This window comes from Nycticebus coucang, chromosome 8, assembly GCF_027406575.1.
Source record: "Nycticebus coucang isolate mNycCou1 chromosome 8, mNycCou1.pri, whole genome shotgun sequence".
In the NCBI taxonomy this organism is placed as follows: Eukaryota; Metazoa; Chordata; class Mammalia; order Primates; family Lorisidae; genus Nycticebus; species Nycticebus coucang.
In genome coordinates this window covers 6,596,409-6,617,854 of record NC_069787.1, presented here as the reverse complement: position 1 = coordinate 6,617,854, position 21,446 = coordinate 6,596,409, and the positions used below count along the sequence as shown (strand labels likewise).

Here is a 21,446-nt window from a genome sequence, read left to right as displayed (position 1 = left end):
GGACTCATGGAATCAGAGCAATAGCTGTGTGCAGAGACGGGCCTGTGGGAGCAAGAGCATCCCAGTCTCTAGGGTGACTGAGGGGCTGAGACACACACCTGGAGCAATTTGGTGGGATGGTTGAAGACACTGCTGGCTCTAGCAGTTGAGGATTTGGCTGTGATTGGGAGGAGTAGAGTGATCCAGAGGCAGAGAGGCTCGTGTCTGTAGTGGAATAAATAGAAGATAAGGCTGGCCAGCTCTCATGTCTTCCCAGCTGGTGGGAAGACATTAGTTGGTGGGAAAAGCCCTTAATTGTTTTGTAATTATGGATTCTGAAATGATTTTTTCCTTGGTATGTGTTCTCTTTCCTTAGATTGGGAAGGATCGGTCACTGAATTTTGACCCCTGCTGCCTCAGCTACTTCAGTAAAGGGGAGTACATTTTGCTGGGGGGGTCAGACAAGCAAGTGTCCCTTTTCACCAAGGATGGAGTGCGGCTTGGGACTGTTGGGGAGCAGAACTCTTGGGTGTGGACGTGTAAAGTGAAACCCGAATCCAACTATGTGGTAAGGAGAGGAAGTTCATTCATTGCTCTGAGCATCAACCATGTTTAGCGAGTCAGATCACTGGTATTTGTTCCTGACGAATGAGAGGGAACAGACAGCTGGGACTTGACAACTCTCTTACCCTGCAGGTGGTAGGCTGCCAGGATGGCACCATTTCCTTCTACCAGCTTATTTTCAGCACTGTCCATGGGCTCTATAAGGACCGGTATGCCTACAGGGATAGCATGACCGACGTCATTGTGCAACACCTGATCACTGAGCAGAAAGGTAGGAGGCAGGAAGGGTCCCTCCGCCTGCCACACATCGGGAAGGAGTAGGTTGAGAGAGCTACTGATTGGGTACTTGAAATGATAGGAAATGTTTCTCCTTGGTCTTCTGAAAGCATGAAGGTCATTGAATCTTGTTTTTTATGGCAGGGGCAAGGAGGCTATTGAGCTCTTGGAGGATCTTATGAAAGCAATAAACCCTCTCTCTCTCACAAACAAAACAAAACAAAACACTGACTTAAAGTTTTGCAAATATCTGTAGTTTCAAGGGATACATGTACTCTCTGATTAAGGTCAGAGAAGATGACTTACAGCATATATAAGTTGGAGCCAAGATAGTTTGACCTTCATGGGTCTTTGTGGACCTTTATCCCTTCTGTGGTGCTTCTGCCTCAGTCCAGTCTCCACTGGTTTCCTGTTAAGTCCTCGTTCTGCCAGAGATAAGCAGAGGCTGTGGTTCAGCAGAGGCTCAGTCAGAAGGTCTGGGTTCCAGACCTAGCATAGTCCAAGCTCTAACGTCAGGTTCTACTGTGTTTACCCATGTAGCTAAGCTGGTTAAATGACCTAAGAATCCATTTATTTTAGGTGTATTTGTATCTAGATGTGCTGGCCACAGTGCACTGCTCAGTACCTTTACATAGGGATCCAAGTTCGGTGTTGCCTTGCCGATTCAAATGGGCATCCTTTGATCCTATCCGGAAGCACCTCTGAAGATTCCAGCTGTGATGGTGGGGTGGAGCCACTTGGCCAGCTCTGCAGTGTCCCTTCTGAGACGTTTTCTCTACCAGGTCTCTAGAGAGAATATAGAGTATTATCACACAGAGGTGGGGAACCTGCAGCCTCAAGGTCTCATGTGGCTCCTCAACCAATTCCAAACTTTACAGAAGAAAACCCTTTGTTAAAAGGATTTGTTTTGTAAAATTTAGATTCAGTCCAGAGGCCACTCTCATGGATCCATGCCATTCCCTATGTCAAGGAGGTAGGTGGGGAATGGCTAGAGGTGAGGTCCGTCACTTAGGCAGGCTCCTGATTGTCAGGGGTTGTCAGTGCTGTGCAGGGGAATTAAGATTTATATGTGGTATTCAGCAGGTAGCACTAACTTTTATTTTTCGTACTCACTTTGCAAGCTTTGGACCACAAAGATTGTATTGTATATATATGCCTTTGGATCCCAGTGCTCAGCAGAGCTGATTGTACATATTAGATACTCTGTAAAGATTTTTTAATGAGAGTGTCTCACTTTAATTGCCAGTAGCATTAAGTAAATGATAGCTTTTAATTTCTCTGCCTTCTACCTTACTTAACAATCTCTTGCTAGAGTTGGATTTTTTTCTTTGACAGTTCGGATTAAATGCAAAGAGCTTGTCAAGAAAATTGCCATCTATAAAAATCGATTAGCTATCCAACTGCCAGAAAAAATCCTTATATATGAGTTATATTCAGATGACTCGTCAGACATGCATTACCGGGTGAAGGAGAAGATTGTCAAGAAGTTCGAATGCAACCTCCTGGTGGTGTGCGCCGATCACATTATCCTCTGCCAGGTAGGTAGTAAAGTGTTAGAGGGGGCAGGCTGAATTCACTCCATGTTCTTTGCAAGAGTAGGGTACCTACCTCATGGTTTTAAAACTGGTTACTGGCTGGGTGTGGTGGCTCATGCCTATAGTCTTAGCACTCTGGGAGGCCAAGGTGGGAGGATTGCTTGAGTTCAGGAGTTTGAGACCAGCCTGAGCAAGAGTGAGACCCCTTCTCTACTAAAAATAGAAAAACTGGCTAGGCGCTTATAGCTCAAGTGGCTAGGGTGCCAGCCATGTACATCAGAGCGGGCAGGTTCGAATCCAGCCCGGGCCCACCAAAACAACAATGACAACTACAACCAAAAAATAGCTGGGCATTGTGGCAGGCACCTGTGGTCCCAGCTACTTGGGAGGCTGAGGCAAGAGAATCGCTTACACCCAAGAGCTAGAGGTTGCCGTGAGCTGTGACACCACGGCACTATACCCAGGGCCAAAGCTTGAGATTCTGTCTCAAAAAATAAAATAAAATAAAAAAACTAGCCGGGCTTTGTGGCAGGTACCCAGTTACTCAGGAGGCTGAGGCAATAGGATCTTTTGAGCCCAAGAGTTTGAGGCTGCTGTGAGCTATGATGATGCCATGGCACTCTACCCAGGTGACAGAGTGAGACTCTGTCTCAAAAAAGAAAAAAAAAAAGAAATAATTAAAACTAGTCACTAGAAAACAAGTACCTTTGCATCAGACTCAGTGGCTGTTTGCTTTCATTTAATTGGCATCTAGATGAATCAGACTCTGTTAGAAAAGCATAGGCCGTAAATTGGAGGATACTTTTTTGTAGTGCAGAGCATTTTGTCATGCTGGGATTAGATATATTTTAATGACTTTAAAGCATAAATTTGTGTCCCACAAATTGAAAATAGGAATTTTTTTGATAAGCATATGCACATAAAATTTATACCAACTTAGTAGTCAAGGAAGTTTTACTTCCTGACAGATTTTTTTCATGGAAGAAAATTTTCTTAACTTAGATTCCTAGAAACTATCTAGGTTAGTGCCAAGAAAAGTTTGGAAAGACTTTGAGAGAAGGCTAGCCTAGCATCTTTCTTGGAAAAAGGGGTAGATTTGGTTTCACATAGGCCTATTGGAAATGATAAAATAGAGGACATCTTTTGGAATCACTTAGTATAAAATACTATCAAAGTGTCTTTCAGAGTCTGTAACTTCAAGCAATTTAGGAGTACCACAGGTTATAGGACAGGTGTGGCAAATAGGTGAACTTTTGGGAGCTGTTTCTGGCTATGGCTGCCTAGATGGAGGTCTGCATTGAAGGTCTGAAGCTCAATTGGCTTCATGGTGAAGACTTAAATGAGGGTTTAACTATGCCAACCATGGGGACTGGACAGGTTAGACAGATATGGAATGTGCAGGTATTTTTCATCCCTTGGGTCAAGGAAGACCTCCTTGGGAGGGCTGGGCGTTCCTGTTAGGTTAAATGTTGCATGTCTGTGTAGAGATGGGTTTGCTTCTAGGAGAAACGGCTGCAGTGCCTGTCCTTCAGTGGAGTGAAGGAGCGAGAGTGGCAGATGGAGTCTCTCATTCGTTACATCAAGGTGATTGGTGGCCCTCCTGGAAGAGAAGGTCTGTTAGTGGGCCTGAAGAATGGGCAGGTGAGTACTCCTGCATATCTCCTATCAGCCTGAGTATCTGCTGGTGCAGATAACATGTCTAGTGATCACCACAAGATGGTTCCCAGGAAGAAGGCTTCTCCTTTCCACTGGCATGTTGGAGGGAAGCCCTGAGTTTAGTTTCAGCCCTGAGGACAGCTTCAGGTCAAAATCATAGTGGCCCTCAGATCCATAGGATACTTAGATTCTGGCAGAGCTGAGCTATAGATGAGTGGGTTTAAAGTCACCCAGAAAGGGGGAGATTTGTTAGAGATGCAGCTTCAATGGGTTGCTAGGGAGGGAGGCAGAGATTATTATTTAGGTCTGCTTCCTGCTAGGGCTGTAAGTGGGTTATTGCAGTGTATTCTAACGGGTGTCCTAGGGAATTCTGGGTCCTCAGAAAGTTAGTAAATGCTATAAGAAAAATGAGCCCTTTGGTCAGATAGATGTGAGAAATCTAGGTTACACAAAATTAAACAGATTTCTCTCTATATGTGTTCTTTGCTCAAAATAAGAAAAGTCCTAAATAGGCTACATGAAAATTTGAATGTGAAAATATAACTGCATTAGCCTGAGAGCCAAGCTGTCTAGCAGATGGCTTGTCGCTGAGACTGGTGAGGTCTTCACTTGGGACGGAAGTCACAGAGCCTCAGATAGTGGAGCAGTCATGTAGCAGTGCCAAAGGGAAGGTAGGGCCTGCGCCGCCTCCTAGTCAGCTTTCACTACTCAGGTGAGGCTGGCAGCATGGACTTTGGGGTCAGGTCAGCCTGGGATCATGTTCTTTGGGGTGCTGGGCAGGTCACTTCACCTATTTGAGGCTAAGGTTTTACAAATGAGGATGATACCATCAGTTTCCTAGGGTTGTCAAAAAGAGGGATGTCAAAGCCGAGCATGGGGCTTGGGGCCCGTAGCTCAGTAGGTAGGATGTCGGCCACATACGTGGGGGCTGGCGGGTTTGAACCCGTCCCAGGCCTGCTAAACAACAATGACAAATGCAACAAAAAAGTAGCCAGGTGTTGTGGCCAGCACCTGTGGTCCCAGCTACTCAGGAGGCTGAGGCAGGGCTATTGCTTGAGCTAGGAAGTTGACACTACAGTATGCTGTGATTGCATCTGTGACTAGCCATTGTACTCCAGCCTGGGTAACATGGCAAAACCCTATCTCTAAAAAAAGAAAAAAAAAAAAAAAACACCCGGATACCAGCCTAAGCAAGAGCAAACCCAAAGATCCTGTCTCTACAAAAACTAGAAAAGTTACCTGGGTGTGGTGGTACACACTTATAGTCCTAGTTACCTGGGAGACTAGGGATAGCAATAAATGGTAGCTGTCATCATCAGCAGCATTTTATACCAGACATCTTGTCCACGTCTGTAGTAGCCTTTTCCTATGTTAATTTGTGGCTCAGATCTTTGCTTTGGGGGTATCGCCAGTGCTGCAATGTCGTTAACAAATCTTTAGTCCAAACAGGCGCTAATGTGAGTTTGGTTCATCTCAGGCCTGTCTTTACTTTGGTGACCTCTGATGAACCACACTGCTGGTCTCCTAAGGACAAGCCACCACCCCTTACCCACCTTTTTCTTTTGATGAGTCCTTTTCTCTGCACAGAGCTTCTGGTGAAATTAGTAGGAGTTGTCCTTGTGGAACACATGGGATTCCAACAGCCTGGCGGTATTCCAGTGTTGTTGCCATAGTGACTCACTCACTTCTCTGAAATTTCCCCAGATCCTGAAGATCTTTGTGGATAACCTCTTTGCTATTGTCCTGCTGAAACAAGCCACAGCTGTGCGCTGCTTGGACATGAGCGCCTCCCGAAACAAGCTGGCTGTGGTAGATGAAAACGACACATGCCTGGTGTATGACATCCATACAAAGGAGCTGCTTTTTCAGGTGAGGTCCCTGAGAGTGCTCAAGGATGTGGTCCTTTGATTAGAAACCTTTCTCTTCCCTGCAGGGGGCACCCCTGCTCTTGCCCCAGCAGGTCTTTAGAAGGAGCAGTGAGGTGTAGGGTCCAAGCTCAAGTGCAGGGTCTGAGAGGCCCCAGTCCCCAGCTTACTCTTCCCATACACCCAGGAGCTGCAGGGACTGTGCTGGTTCCTCTGGGAACCTGGTTTCCTTGCTGGCAGGTGACACTTTTCTTACATGTTTACTGTGAGCAATAAGTGAGATTAAGTACCAAGTCTAAGTGGAGCACGTTGCAGGTATTCAGTGAATGCGTTAATGTGGTGATGATGATGCTTCTTTTGAAGAAGTCTGCATCTCACCTACTAGAGGCCTACCTGTTTCTATCAGTAACCCAAGTTTCTATGAGTAAGGAAACACAATCAGTTTTGTCATCTGAAAGAAGGAAAGGGACAGGGAGGGGCAAGTCTGTCCTTCTGCTTATATCACAAGAATACTAAAAGAGCCAGCAAGATGTGAACTGTTCAGATCTCTCTGGGTATTGGTGTTGTTTAAACATCATTTGTTCCGGGGGCTGGAGGAAGTATGTCACTGAGAAGGCAGCCCAGAGACTCCAGGCCTAGCCGCCTGATTGGCTTTCTGCTGGACGAGCTGTTCTTTGCCTCTTTAGGGCTTTGTAAGCAGTCAGGGCCAGTTTGCCTAAAGTGAGTTTCCTACAAAGCTGGAATCTCTTGGCCCATACAGGGTTTCCCAATGTTATGGATCTTAGATTTAGGTCTCCTTAGCAGGGTTTCTTGTCCTCCACAGCAGAATCAGTAGGGTGGTCCCTGGAATAGGGAGTTGGCTCAGTCACTTGAAAGGGGTTACTTGGCTACTAACTCAGAGGTGACTTCACATGTTCATGTCACTGAGGAGTGGTGTGGGGAAGAGAAAGAGCCTTCAGATTGACCCTGGCTTGATTTGGGTCTGTATTACTTACTGTGTGATCTTAAGCAAATTTGTGAACCTCTCTGAGGTTCAATTTCTCCTAATCTCTGAAGTGAAACTAGTAATTGCCCTTTCATTGAATTGCTATAGGAATAAAAAAGATACCACAGTATCTAGCTCAGTGCTTGGCACAAGGTAGGGCCCTAACTGTTAACTTTCCTTCTCCCTAGGATCCACACTATGCACACCTGACCTGTAGGTAGGTTAGCAGGCCTCAGTTGTGAATCTCGGTCTGAGTCTAGGATCATACAAGAAGGGAAAGGTGACCAGGGGCAGTGGCTCATGCCTGTAATCCTAGCACTCTGGGAGACAGAGGTGGGTACATTGCTTGAGCTCAGAAGTTTGAGACCAGCCCGAGCAAGAGTGAGAACCCGTCTCTACTAAAAGTAGAAAAATTAGCTGGGCATTGTGGCAAGCATGTATAGTCCTAACTACTTAGGAGGCTGAGGCAGGAGGATCACTTGAGTCCAAGAGTTTGAGGTTGCTGTGAGCTATGATGACACCATGGCATTTTACCCCGGGTGACTGAAGTATGTGGAAGTGACATACTTCCTCCAAAAGAGTGGATGGGTATGTGCCCTCCCTATCCCCCCACCAATGCCTCTGAAGTAGGCTGGGGAAGTTGTGTTAGTCCATATGTGACGTTGGGTAATTTATAAAGAAAAGAGGTTTATTTGGCTCATGCTTCAGCAGCACTGCCCCCCCCCCCATCTGCTTCTGGCAAGAGCTTCAGGGAGCTTCCAATCAAGGTGGAAGGTGAAGGGGGAACCAGGTGTGTCACATGGTAGGCAGGGGAGCAAAAAGAAAGGGAGGAAGAGATGCCAGGCTCTTTAAACAATTTAAAAAATCAGTGAAGTAAAGAGAGAACTCATTATCCTCCTTATGTATGGGGGAAGGCACTGAGCCATTCCTGGAGTATCTACACCCATGACCCAAACACCTCCCTGCAGACCCCACTTTCAACTCTAGGCATCAAATTTCAACATAATATTTGGAGGGGCCAAACACCCAAACAACATCATCAGGTAAGTCTCAGACTTACCTCAGAAGGTAAGTGCCAGAAGATATGGACGTTTCCAGCTGTCACACTGCCTGCTGGCTTTTTCTCTTGTCAACTGCCCTGCACCCTACAAATGAAAACAGCTGTAGTGTTTTTTTATTGTGCTCATTGTAAAAGATTCAGATGTTGTGAAAGATTTTAGGAAGAAAGGAATAAGCTGCTGGTCTCTGGGGCTCTAGGGTTTAGCAGTGGATTTAGGGGGTGCTGCCACCCAGGTGGCTGTATTTTTACAATGTGTGAATTATAAATGCAGAAGCAGTATATTATTTTCTAATTTTAAAAACAGTTCACATTCGGCTCAGCACCCCTAGCACAGTGGTTACGGCTCACATTCTTTTTTCTTATTATAAAAAAAATAGATGTTTGTGATACACAGAAAAATTCGGGCACACAAAAAATGAAGAAAATAAAAAGATTTATTTATGAGGCAGCGCCTGTGGCTCAAAGGAGTAGGGGGCTGGCCCCAGATACTGGAGGTGGTGGGTTCAAACCGGCCCTGGCCGAAAACTGGGAAAAAAAAAAAAAAAAGATTTATTTATTTTTATTTTATTTTTTTTTTTTAGAGACAGAGTTTTACTTTGTCACCCTCGGTAGAGTGCTGTGGCGTCACAGCTCACAGCAACCTCCAGCTCTTGTGCTTTGGCGATTCTCTTGCCTCAGCCTCCCGAGTAGCTGGGACTACAGGAGTCTAGCACAATACCCGGCTATTTTTTTGTTGCAGTTTGGTTGGGGCCGGATTTGAACCCGCCACCCTTGGTATATGGGGCCGGCGCCCTACCCACTGAGCTACAGGCACTGCCCAAAAAAGATTTATTTTTTAATTCTACAATTTTGTCTACTCAGAAACAATCACTGGTTAATCCTTTGGAATATATCCCTTTAAACCAGTGATTCTCAATCTTCCTAATGCTGCAGCCCTTTTATACAGTTCCTGTGGGTCACAACAGGTTGAGAACCACAGCTTTAAACCTTCTATGTGTAGCGATGTTTATTTATCATTTAACAGACATGGAATCCTGCTTTGCTGATTTTTCACTTGCTACGTAGGGACTCTTATTTGGGAAGAATAATTTTTTTTCAAAAGTAATGTTGCTTATCCAAACATTCCAACAGTGCACAGAGGCTCTTCCCTCTCCCCATCACTCTGTGGGACCCCTTTCCTCCTTATCCCTCCATCCCACTTCAGCAGTTTAGTGGGATTGTCTTCATGTAGGGTATGTAGCTGTGACAGGGGAGTTGTGCTGGAGCCTATACAGTTCCCACAGGATCCTTACATCCTTGTCCCTCAGGAACCAAATGCCAACAGTGTGGCCTGGAACACCCAGTGTGAAGACATGCTCTGCTTCTCAGGAGGAGGCTACCTCAACATCAAAGCCAGCACCTTTCCTGTGCACCAGCAGAAGCTGCAGGGCTTCGTGGTCGGCTACAACGGCTCCAAGATCTTCTGCCTCCACGTCTTCTCCATGTCTGCCGTGGAGGTGCCACAGGTGACCCAGGGCATCTGTGCACTCTTGGCAGTGACAGGGAAGACGAGAGCAGGAAACTGGGCCCCCACGGGTGCTCTGAGCAGAGGGGACAGCAAGGAAGAGGGAGGCAAGAATGGCAGCCGTGACACTGTAGAAGGCAGGACCTGGAACCTGAAGCCCTGTCTCCACTCCATACAACCTGTATCTTTAGGAAAACAGCTCATCCTCTTTGAGCCTCCCTTTCTTCCTGGGTCAGGACAGGGAGAGATAGGCAGTGTTGTCAGCAGAGTATATTTTACTGAAAGCTGTGCCTAGTGCAGGGTGGAGTGAGCCAGCAAAGCTGGGAATCCAGCAGGGTATACACAGGAGTGCATGTGTGGTCATGGCATGTGTACATGAGAGAGAGACAGGGAAAGAGAACATAAATGGGATGGGATGTAGGGCTGAGGTCTACGAGCCAAAAAGGGAGCACAGGACTCTGTCCAAGTGCCTTGACCTAGGAGGACACAGAACAGAAACGGGAGGCTGGAGTACGGAGTCATAGAGAGGGCAGAAACAGACCAGAGAGCAGAGATAGACAACGCAAGTGGGGTTTGGCCTGATTGCACATCTCCCGGGTGTTTGCCAGGTGAGTGGTGCTTACTGTACAACTATCATAAAACAGGACAAGCACCATGAGAAAATTTTAGCATTCAGAATCCCATCCTCAGCAGAGTCATTCTTTAAACGTATGTATATCTACCCAGACCTTTTCTATACATACATACGATGCATGTATTTGCATAATATATAATTATGAGCAAGGGATTTTATATAAACATTTTATTTTTTATTTTTTTATATAAACATTTTTAAACAAAAGTTGAATCATACTATATTGTTCCATGACCTTTATCTACATAAGTAATGCTGCCTATAGATGAAACCTCAGATTTACAGTACTCCACTGAATGCAGACTGTAAACAAGAAATAGAGACTTTTATTTTTAACTTTTTAATTGACAAATAGTAATTGTACATATTCATGGGATACATAGTGATTTTTTAAAATGTATAATGTATAGTCATCAGATCAGTGTAATTAGCATATCCATCATCTCAGACATTTATTATTTCTCTGTGTTGGAAACATCCGGTATCTTCCCTCTAGCTATTTCAAAGTGTATAATTGTTAACTAGAGTTGTCTTATAGTGAGATAGAACCCTAGAACTTATCCTTCTATCTAGCTGTATTTGTATCCTTTAATAAATATCTTCCTGTCCTTTCCTTCCCCCTACCCTTCCCAGCCTCTAGTGTCCTCTATTCTACTTTTTATTTCTATAAGTTCAACATTTTTTTGATTCCACATATGGGTGAGAACATGAGGTGTTAAACTTTCTATTCCTGGCTTATTTCACTTAATGTCCTCCAGTTCTGTTGATGTTGCTGTAATTGACAGAGTTTCATTCTTGTTTTATGACTGAATAGTATTCCATGTTGTATATATACCACATTTTAAAAAATTGTTTATCTGTTGTTGGATATCTTGGCTATTCGGGATATTCTATGAACAATGGGGGCATAGATGTCTCTTCAGTCTAATTATTCCCTTGCCTTTCCCTCAATGCGGGACTGCTGGAACATATGGTCGTTCTAGTTTGTGGTATTTGAGGAACCTCCATGCTGTTCTCCATAAGAACTGTACTGGTTTATACCCCACCAGTAGTGCGTGAGCATTCCCTTTTCTCTATACCCTCACCAGCATTAGTCACTTTTTGTCTTTTTGATAATAACTACTCTGAGGAGAAAGGATGCCTCGTTGTGGTTTTGATTTGCATTTCCCTAATGATTAGTCATGTTGAGCATTTTTTCATACATGTGTTGGCCAGTTGTGTGTCTTCTTTTGAGAAATGTCTATTCAGATAATTTGCCCATTTTTTAATTAGGTTTCTTTTCTGCGGTTGGTATGTTTCAGTTCTTTGTGTACTCTGGATATTGTACTCATCTGTTGGAGTAGTTTGCAAATATTTCATCCCATTCTATAGGCTGTCTTTTTACTCTGTTGATTGTTTCCTTTACTGTGTAGAAGCTTTTTAGTTTGATATAATCTCATTTGTTTATTTTCGCTGTTGTTGCCTGCGCTTTTGAGATTTTTTTTATTCCTTTAAAAATTTTTTAAATAGGCTGGGTGCCCATAGCTCAGTGGTTAGGGCTCTAGCCACATGCACCAGGCCGATGGGTTTGAACCTAGCCTAGGCCTGCTAAACAAACAAACAAAAAAGTAGCCAGGCATTGTGGCAGGTGCCTGTAGTCCTGGCTACTTGGGAAGTTGAGACAAGAGAATCTCTTGAGCCCAAGAGTTTGAGGTTGCTGTGAGCTATGAGGCCATAGTACTTTACAGAGGGTGACAAAATGAGACTCTATCTCCATAAAAAAAAATTAATATAATTAGGTTATACAAGTTAAATTCTAGTACATATATGTATTTTATAGTGGTGAAGTCTGGACTTTTGTACCCATCACTTGAATAATGTACATTGTACTCCATTGGTAATTTTTCAGCCTTTGAGGATTTTATTTATAAAATCCTTTTCTAGACCAATGTCCTGACACATTTCCCTTGTGTTTTAAGGGACAAGTCTTGCTCTGTCACACAGGCTGTAGTGCAATGGTGTGATCACAGCTCACTACAGCCACAAACTCCTGAGCTTAAGTAATGATCCCAATTTTTAGTGTTTTAGTACAGACAGGGTCTTGCTGTGTTACCCAGTCTGATCTCAAACTCCTGACCTCAAGCAGTCATCCTACTTTGGCCTTCCAAAGTGCTGGGATTATAGGCATGAGCTATGTCCCCAACCTTGATTTTGTATAGGGTGAGAGATGGGGGTCTAGCTTCATTCTGCATATACATATCCAATTTTCCCAGCACTGTTTATTTTCTTCCCCCGCCCCCCCCCTTTTTTTTTTGAGAAAGAGCGGCCCCCCCCCCCTTTTTTTTGGCCGGGGCCAGGTTTGAACCCACCACTTCTGGTATATGGGGCTGGTGCCCTACTCCTTTGAGCCACAGGCGCTGCCCAAAAGAGCCCTTTTTTTGATTGCAAATTAATATAGAGGGCACACATTTTTAGATCACGTTGTTCTTACTTCCAGGGTAAAGTTCCAGTTGTAAAAGAGCCCCTCACCTGGGGGATAAGTTACACACCCTTACAATGTGCACAGTAAGTGAGATCCTGCCACATGCCCTCCCTCCTTCTGCCAGTTGTCCTCCCCCTTCTCCTCTGGAGATATCAGAGTCTCACTTTGTCGCCCTGGGTAGAGTGTTGGGCATCACAGCTCACAGCAACCTCAAACTCTTGGGCTTAAGCATTTTCTTGCCTTAGCCTTCCAAGTAGCTGGGACTACAGATGCCCACCACAATGCCCGGCTATTTTTTGGTTGTAGTTGTCATTGTTGGTTGGCAGGCCCAGACTGGATTTGAACCCACCAGCTCCAGTGTATGTGGCTGGAGCTCTAGCTGCTAAGCTACAGGTGCCGAGCCTGGAGATACAGTCTTAATCTGTTGCCTGGGCTAGAGTGCCATGGTGTCACCATAGCTCATAGCAACCTCAAACTCCTGGGCTCAAACAGTCTTCCTGCCTTAGCCTCCTGAGTGGCTGGTACTACAGGTGGCAGCCATAAAACCTGGCTATTTTTTCTATTTTTAGTAGAGATGGGGGTCTCGCTTTGCTCAGGCTGATTTTGAAGTGATCTCCTGCCTCCAGCTCCCAGAGTGCTAGGATTATGGGTGTGAGCCAATGCACTGTGCCGATAGTGTTGTCATTTTAACAATTCTAATTCTTCTGATTCACAAGCATGGGATATCCTTTCACTATTTGTATCCTCTTCAGTTTCTTTCATCAGTGTTTTATAGTTTTCTTTGTAGAGTATTCAACATCCTTGATTAAATTTTTTTTTTTTAGTAGCCACTATAAATGAGATCGCCTTCTTGATTTCTTTTTTTTTTTTTTGTGGTATTTATTTATTTATTTATTTATTATTGCACGTTAATGTGAGGGTACAAATAACCAGGTCACAATATTTGAATGTGTTAGGTACAGTCCCTCTTATCATTGTGTCCCACTCCCAAAAGATGTGTCATACACCCCTACATTGTGCCCATCGAGTGGGGGTAGGCCCAACTCCCCCTTCTTCTCCTCCCTTGTTCCCCTCCCCCTAACTTGAATTGAAATGAGTTTTTCTCCCATATGGACATAAATTAGATTGTCTACTAGCTTCATATTAGTATTAAGTACATTGGATATTCGCTTTTCCATTCTTGTGATACTTTACTGAGAAGAACGTGTTATAACTCCATCTAGGTTAATATAAAAGATGTAAAGTCACCATCTTTTCTTTTTTTTTTTTTTTAATTTAAACAGGAGTCCTTTTATTGAAGAACCGGCCAGCGTATGCCTCAGCATCCCAACATGGGGTTTCTGAGAACAGCCCCAAGTTCACCATCTTTTTTATGGCTCAGTAGTAGTCCATGGTATACTTATACCACAGCTTGTTAATTCATTTTTGAGTTGATGGGCATTTAGGTTGTTTCCACATCTTGGTGATTGTAAATTCAGCTGTAATAAACATTCTAGGGCAAACGTCTTTTTTTTTTTTTTTTTTAATTTTTAGAGACAGAGTCTCAGTTCGTTGCCATTGGTAGAGTGCTGTGGCATCACAGCTCACAGCAACCTCCAGCTCTTGGGTTTAGGCGATTCTCTTGCTTCAGCTTCCCAAGCTGGCACTACAGGCACCCGCCACAATGCCCGGCTTAGTGCAAAGGTCTTTTTGATAAAAGGGTTTTTTTTCTTCTGCCTAGTAGCAGGATTGTGGGGTCAAATGGGAGATCTAATTTGAGTTCTTTGAGGATTCTCCATACTTCTTTCCAAAGAGGTTGTATTCGTTTGCAGTCCCACCAGTAGTATAAAAGTGTTCCCCTCTCTCCACGTCTGTACCAGTTTCTGCAACTTTGGGGCTTTGTGATGTGGCCTAATCTTTTACTGGGGTTAGGGGATACCTTAGGGTGGTTTCAATTTGCATTTCTCTGATGATTAGGGATGATGAGCATTTCTTCATATGGTGGTTAGCCATTCATCTATCACCCTCAGAGAAGGTTCTGTTCATGTCTCTTGCCTAGTATTAGACGTTTGCTCTTTTGAGTTCTCTGTAGATCCTAGTTATCAACCCTTTGTCAGATTCATGATGTACAAATATCTTTTTCCATTCTGAAGGTTGTCTATTTGCTTTGATTGTTGTGTCCTCAGCTGTGCAGAATTTGTTAATATCTTCTGCTATTTCTTTTTTTAGGGTTTCATAATTCTTTTTGTAGAGGTCTTCACCTCTTTTGTTAGACACATTCCTACATATTTCTTTTTCTTTGAAGCTACTGTGAAGGGAATTGTGTCTTTGATTAGTTTCTCAACTTGGCTGTTATTGGCATATACAAAGGTTACTGATTCGTGGATATTGATTTTATACCCTGAGACATTACTATATTTCTTGATAACTTCCAGGAGTCTTGTGGTTGAGTCTCTGGCTTTTTCTAAATATAAGATCATATCGTCAGCAAAGAGCGAGAGTTTGATCACCTTCTTGATTTCTTTTTCATCTAGTTCATTGTCCATGTATAGAAATGCTACTGATTTTGTTGTTGTTCTTGTTGTTTTTGAGACAGAGTCTCTCTATGTTGCCCTGGGTAGAGTGCTGTGGAGTCACAGCTCACAGCAACCTCAAACTGTTGGGCTTAAGCGATTCCCTTGCCTCAGCCTCCCAAGTAGCTGGTACTACAGGCGCTCGCCACAATGCCCAGCTATTTTTTGTTGCAGTTGTCATTGTGGTTTAGCAGGCCCAGGCTGGGTTCAGACCTGCCAGCCTTGGTGTAGGTGGCTGGCGCCTTAACCACTGTGCTATGGGCGCCACGCCAAAATGCCACTGATTTTTGTACATTAGTTTGTAATGTGCAATTCCGCTGACTTTATTTATCAGTTCTAAAAGTTTTTGGGGGCTCAGCAGCTAGGGCGCCAGCCACATACACTGAAGCTGGCAGGTTTGAACCTGGCCTGGGCCTGCCAAACAACAATGGCAACTACAGCAACAAAATAGCTGGGCATTGTGGTGGACCTGTAGTCCCAGCTCCTTGCGAGGCTAAGGCAAGAGAATCACTTAAGCCCAAGGGCAACATAGCAAGAGTCTGTCTCAAAATAAATAAATAAATAAATAAGGGCAACATAGTAAGAGTCTGTCTCAAAATAAATAAATAAATAAATAAATAAAATAAAAGTTTTTTGGAAAATCTTTATGTTTCCTACATATACAATCATGTTATCTGTAAACAGGGACGGTTTGACTTTTTCCTTTCCAATTTGGAGCCCTTTTATTTATTTCTTTTGCCTGATTTCCTTGGCTAGGACTTTAGTTTAATAAGAGTGGTGAGAGTAGGCATCCTTGTCTTATTTCATTCTTAAATGAAAAGCTTTCAGCTTTTTCCTATCCCATAAGAATTTAGCTATAGGGTTGTCATATATGTATAGCTTTTATTGTATTGAGGTACTTCCCTTCTATATCTAATTTATTAACAGTTTTTTTTTTATTAATTAATTAATTTATTTTTGCAGTTTTTGGCTGGGGCTGGTTTTGAACCTGCCACCTCCGGCATATGGGGCTGGAGCCCTACTCCTTTGAGCCAAAGGCGCCACCTTTTATTAACAGTTTTTAATCATGAAGGGATGTTAAATTTTATTAAAATCTTTTTCTACATCTATTAAGATGATTATATGCTTTTTGTCTCTCATTCTATTTATCTGATCTATGATGCATATTGATTTGCATTTGTTGAACGATCCTTGCATTCCTGGGGTAAATCCCACTTGCTCATGGTGTATTGTCTTTTTGATGTGTTGTTGGATTTGGTTTGCTAGTATTTTGCTGAGGATTTTTGCATCTATCTTCATCAGGTTTTGTTTTTGTTTTTGTTTTTTGAGACATAGTCTCACTTTTTCTTTCTTTCTTTCTTTCTTTTTGAGACAGAGCCTCAAGCTGTTGCCCTGGGTAGAGTGCTGTGGCATCACAGCTTACAGCAACCTCCAACTACTGGGCTTAAGCGATTCTCTTGCCTCAGCCTCCCAAGTGGCTGGGACTACAGGTGCCCTCCACAATGTCCAGCTATTTTTTGGTTGTAGTTGTCATTGTTGTTTGGCAGGCCCGGGCTGGATTCGAACCCGCCAGCTATGGTGTATGTAGCTGGTGCCTTACCCACTTGAGCTATAGGTACTGAGCTGTCTCAGTTTTTCACCCTGGTGAGAGTGCCATGGTGTCATAGCTCACAGCAACCTCAAACTATTGGGCTCAAGTGATCCTCTTCCTCAGCCTCCCAAGTAGCTGGGATTACAGAAGGCCACCAAAATGCCTAGCTAGTTTTTTTTGTTGTTGTTGTTTTTTAGAGATGGGGTCTTGCTGTTGCTCAGGTTGTTTTTGAACTCATGAGCTTAAGCAATTCACCTGCTTCAGCCTCCCAGAGTGTTAGGATTACAGGTGTGAGCCGCCATGCCCAGTCCTTTTGTTAGGTATATTGACCTATAGTTTTTTTTGTTGTTGTTGTTGTGGCCTTGTCTAGTTTTGGTTATCAGGGTTATGCTGGCTTTCTAGAATGAATTGAGAAGAATTTCCTCTGCTTCAATTTTGTGGAATAGTGTGAAAATAATTGGTATTATTTCTTCTTTCAAGGTTTGATAGAGTTCAGCTGTAGAACCATTGGTCCTGGACTTTTCTTTGTTGGAAGACTATTTATTACTAATTCAATCTCGTTACTTGTTATTGGTCTGTTTAGGTTTTCTATTTATTTTCTGTTCAACCTTAGTAGGTTATATGTGTACAGGAGAGGTTTGCAATCATCTTTCTTCATTGTTGTCTTCTAATTTAAGCTAACATTCAGAGGTCTGTTCTTTTTTTTGGCCGGGGCTGCGTTTGAACCCGCCACCTCCGGCATATGGGGCCGGCGCCCTACTCCTTTGAGCCAGGCGCCACCTAAGCTAACATTCAGATACAGCACATCCATCACTTTTTATGAATTGTTGGCTATAAACAAGTAATTAGCTTTTTTCAGTCAGCCTTCTACTGGAAACATGGTTCCATGTCAATAAATGTACTTCTCCAGCATTTTAAAATGTTAAGATAGGGCAGCGCCTATGGCTCAAAGGGGTAGGGCACCGGCCCCATATGCCGGAGGTGGCGGATTCAAACCCAGCCTCAGCCAAAAACTGCAAAAAAAAAGTTAAGATAATTGTAAATTCACATATACAGAGAGGGCCAAAAGTATATACATACACATTTTAAGAAAGGAAAAAACTGTATTAAATGTGTCATGTTTGACTTTTGCAATTACAAAGGTGTTCAGTGTGACTTGTATTTATCTTTTTTTTTTTTTTTGAGGCAGAGTCTTACTTTGTTGGCTGTGACAGAGTGCTGTGATGTCAGCTCAGAGCAACCTCAAACTCTTGGGCCTAAGCAATTCTCTTACCCCAGCCTCCCTAGTAGCTGAGATGACAGATGACTACCACAACACCTGGCTAATTTTTCTATTTTTAGTAGAGATGAGTTTCACTTTTGCTAAGGTTGGTCTTGAACTCCTGAGCTCAAATGATCCATCCTCCTCAGCCTCCCAGAGTGCTGGGATTACAGGCATGAGCCCCCGCACATGGCTGAGTGTTACGATTTTAATACAGTTTTTTTTCTTTGTTTCTTAAAATGTGTATAGATTTTTTTTGCACCCTCTGTAGTTGTGAGAAATAATACAGAGATCCCTTATATACTTTGCCCAGTTTCTCCCAATGATAACAATTTGCAAAACTCTTGTAAAGTTTATCATTTTTGTAGGTTTGTGTAATCTACTACCAAGTCAAGACACTAAAAGCTTCCAACACCACAAGGTCACTGGTGTTGGGCTACCCTTTTACACACGTAACCACACCCCATCCTCTTCTGTCCCCACCCCCACCAGGATTGTATTGCATTCCTGCGTTCTGTCCTGTCTTGTGGAGGTTCCACACATTACTCAACTAGCACCTATTATTGGACATTTTTGCCATGTACAGCTTTGTATAGCTTTTTCTTGCTATCATAAATGGTGGGTATCTTTGTAACTAAGTCTTTGCATCTATCCTAACTTAACTCCTTGGTATAAATTCCTAGAAATGAAATTACTGGGTCAAAGGCTATATACATTTGAAATATTTTTAGACATATTTCCAGATTGCCCTTCCCCTAGGGTCTCTCAGTCTACATTCCCTTCCCACAACTTGCCTTCAGACTAGAGTCCACTCGTAAGCCAGTGATACCCTTGTTACTCATTACTGCAGAAGTTACTGGGGCAGTGCCCACCAGTAGTGCTGACATAGCAGTTAGCGGAATTCAGAAATGTTAGTGGAATTTAAATCTGAGGAAAAAGAAAAAGTAAGAAAGCAAGAGAAAGAGGGGAGTGAGGTGGGGAGAAGTGGTAGCAGGAGAAGCCGACACAGCCCCTGCTGGACTGTGTCCCTGTTGTCCTTGTCTGCCCCGGTCCCAAACCCACGCACCGCATCCACCAGAAACCCACTTTTCCTCAGTTGCGCCAAACAGGCTCTGCTTATTGAAAGATTTTCTCCCAACATTGCCATCCTGACCTCAAAAATAAATGTAGTTTGCTGCTTCCTAACTTTGGCCGGCCAAGAGGAGCCAAAGGGACGGCCCGGGGCTTCCTCTGCCAGGACCTTAAGATTCAGTAGCCAAGTTCTCCCTTGGCTGCACCAAGGGTATCCTGCTGATGCAGCAGGTCAGAAGTGCCAAGGGCTAGGAAAGGCAGTCTCAAGACAAAGGCTGTTTATCTGTCGCCTTGCCTCCAGCCATCCTGTGGTTTTGGCCCAGAGAGGAGGGAGAAAGCATCAGATCCACTCTTGGGATTTTTGGTTTCCTTTCAAAATTTACATCATCTTGTGCAAGAACTGATTTGTCAGGGCTGCCAAGTAGGGCAGCAAGCCCTCGTAGGGCTTCTCAGGGTGGTGGTTACTTCATGTTTGGAATGTGCCAGCAAGATAAAGTATAGCTCAAAGGGTATTTATTCGGTTAGTATATTTTTAAAACTCCCACTCAGTTTTGCCTCCCAAGCAAGTCCAAATGTTAACCCTCTGTCATATGCTCAATTTGGATGTAGCTGTCTGAGCGCCTGTCCCACTCTCATGGGGCATTCTGCAGAGAGAAGTTGTGCAGTTTAGGGGAAGGAGCACCAGCTTCATGTCTTGATTCTGCCACCTAAACCAGCTGTTAACTTGAATAACTCCTTTCACTATTGAGGGCCTCATTTTCTTTTCTGTGAAACAGGGTTAATTATATCCATCTTTCAGGTTTTGTCTGGCCCAGTTCCTGTTTCTTATTATTACTGACAGGCAAATACCACAAAACAGAGCAAAGTTGGAACAGGGTGTGCTTACTGTAGGAACTTAGAAAAGGAAAGCTTATTGTGTGCAGGGAGTTTGAGAAAGCTTCCAGTAGGCGGTGAAACTTGATCTGGGGCCTGAGAGGTCTGGAAAGGCAGAGAGGCAGGGAAGATGTTTCAAATAGAGGGGAAGATGGGTTGGAACAAGTCTGGAGAACCTGGGAGATGGTGAGGAGCTGGTGCTGAGAAAACACAGTGGAGGTAATGATCATATCTGCTTTTTGCCCCTTGCGTTATCATCTTCAGAGTTCCTCTCATTTGCTGCTGGTAGCCTGAGTTGGGCAGGGCATCTAAAGAGAAGTTAATGTAGTTACCTCAAAGTCATCCAGCTAGGATGTAGCTGAGCCTGAGCCAGGCATAGTTCTAGCTCAACTGCTTCCCAGCCCATTCCATGCTGAAATTCCCTCCCCATTCTCCTGCTGCCCCCCTAAAGGGAGAAAGGAGAGAAAGATGTCATGGAGGAAAGAAAAGCACCCCAGAGCAGCTGTCTCTTCCTGTCAGAGGGGAGATCAGCTTTTAAATGCATTTTTTCCCCTTCAACTCCAAAGCTAAAAAATGGGGCCCGAAATTTCAAAGATAAAGGCCCCAAATGGAGAAAACAGCACTTCCAGCTCCCATTTGGGAACTGTTAGCACAGAGAAATGGCTGATAGCAGCAGGTCCCTGAATGACTAGCCTAAAGTCAGGGCAAGGGCTTTCGTGATTAAAGATGTCCTGGCTTACCTCAGACTTGTTCTCACATACACATTTGCACATACACACACACACGAGTGCACATGAGTCAGGAAAGAGCACAGGACCTGGAATCAAGTTGCCTCTGGCTCCAGCTTCAGGTTGTCTGTCTGCCAGGTGTATGTTCTTGTCAGTTTCCTCTCTGACTCTCTGTCTCCTACGCTATAGTCAGACAGTAGTATTACCTACTGCACAAGCCTGTTGGGACACACACAAGCGAAGTTATTAGGAACCATTCACAGGTCTTCACAGCAAGGCAACCCCATCTTGTAGGAGGGAGTTGGTCCCTACCACCAGGGAGCTAGAAGGCTTGTCTGTAGAGCCTTCCTGGGTAACATGGAGTAAATCTATTACCTTTCTGGACTCAGTCCCTCTAAGAAGAGACCATCCCAAACCCCTTTGTCTCAATAACCCAATCATTCTTTCATCTAACATAGACTGAAGGCCTGCTAAAGGAGGTAAGTATAACCCCACTGTGGCCCACAAGTTGAACATTGCCTTATCAGGGAGGCAGCATGCAATTACAGTACAATCCAAGATCTGGGCAAAGGGCAGAGGAAGTTCAGATTCCTACCTTTGGAGTGGTGGCTTGAGAGGTCAGGGAAGGCCTTCCGGCAGAGATGACATTTTACCAGGGCCTTGAAAGCCAAATAGGTATCTTTCAGAGGGTAGGGAGGGGCAAAGACATTTCAGGAGAGGGTGACATCCTGAGGTGGCAGCACAGCTCTAGAGGTGGGAAAGACGGGAAGATGGGCAGGAAGTCTGTTCTAGAGAGCACTGTGACTCAGCTGTGAGGAGGGCAGCAAAATGGAAGGTGTGCTGGGTGAGGC

General features: G+C 44.0%; 1 protein-coding gene across 7 annotated transcripts in view; it reads left to right on the top strand.

Moving 5' to 3' along the window:
• IFT122 (intraflagellar transport 122) overlaps positions 1-21,446 on the top strand; it is a 93,959-nt gene that overhangs the window by 40,570 nt on the left and 31,943 nt on the right. For all 7 annotated transcript variants that reach the window (XR_008381582.1, XR_008381581.1, XR_008381584.1 and 4 more), the window contains 6 exons: positions 356-547; positions 676-814; positions 2,155-2,357; positions 3,858-3,995; positions 5,715-5,879; positions 9,228-9,425. Coding sequence is in view for 3 of the 7 variants with exons in the window: in XM_053599164.1 (XP_053455139.1) it covers positions 356-547; positions 676-814; positions 2,155-2,357; positions 3,858-3,995; positions 5,715-5,879; positions 9,228-9,425 (1,035 nt within the window). In the remaining 4 variants the exon portion in view is untranslated. The remainder of the gene's footprint in view (positions 1-355; positions 548-675; positions 815-2,154; positions 2,358-3,857; positions 3,996-5,714; positions 5,880-9,227; positions 9,426-21,446) is intronic.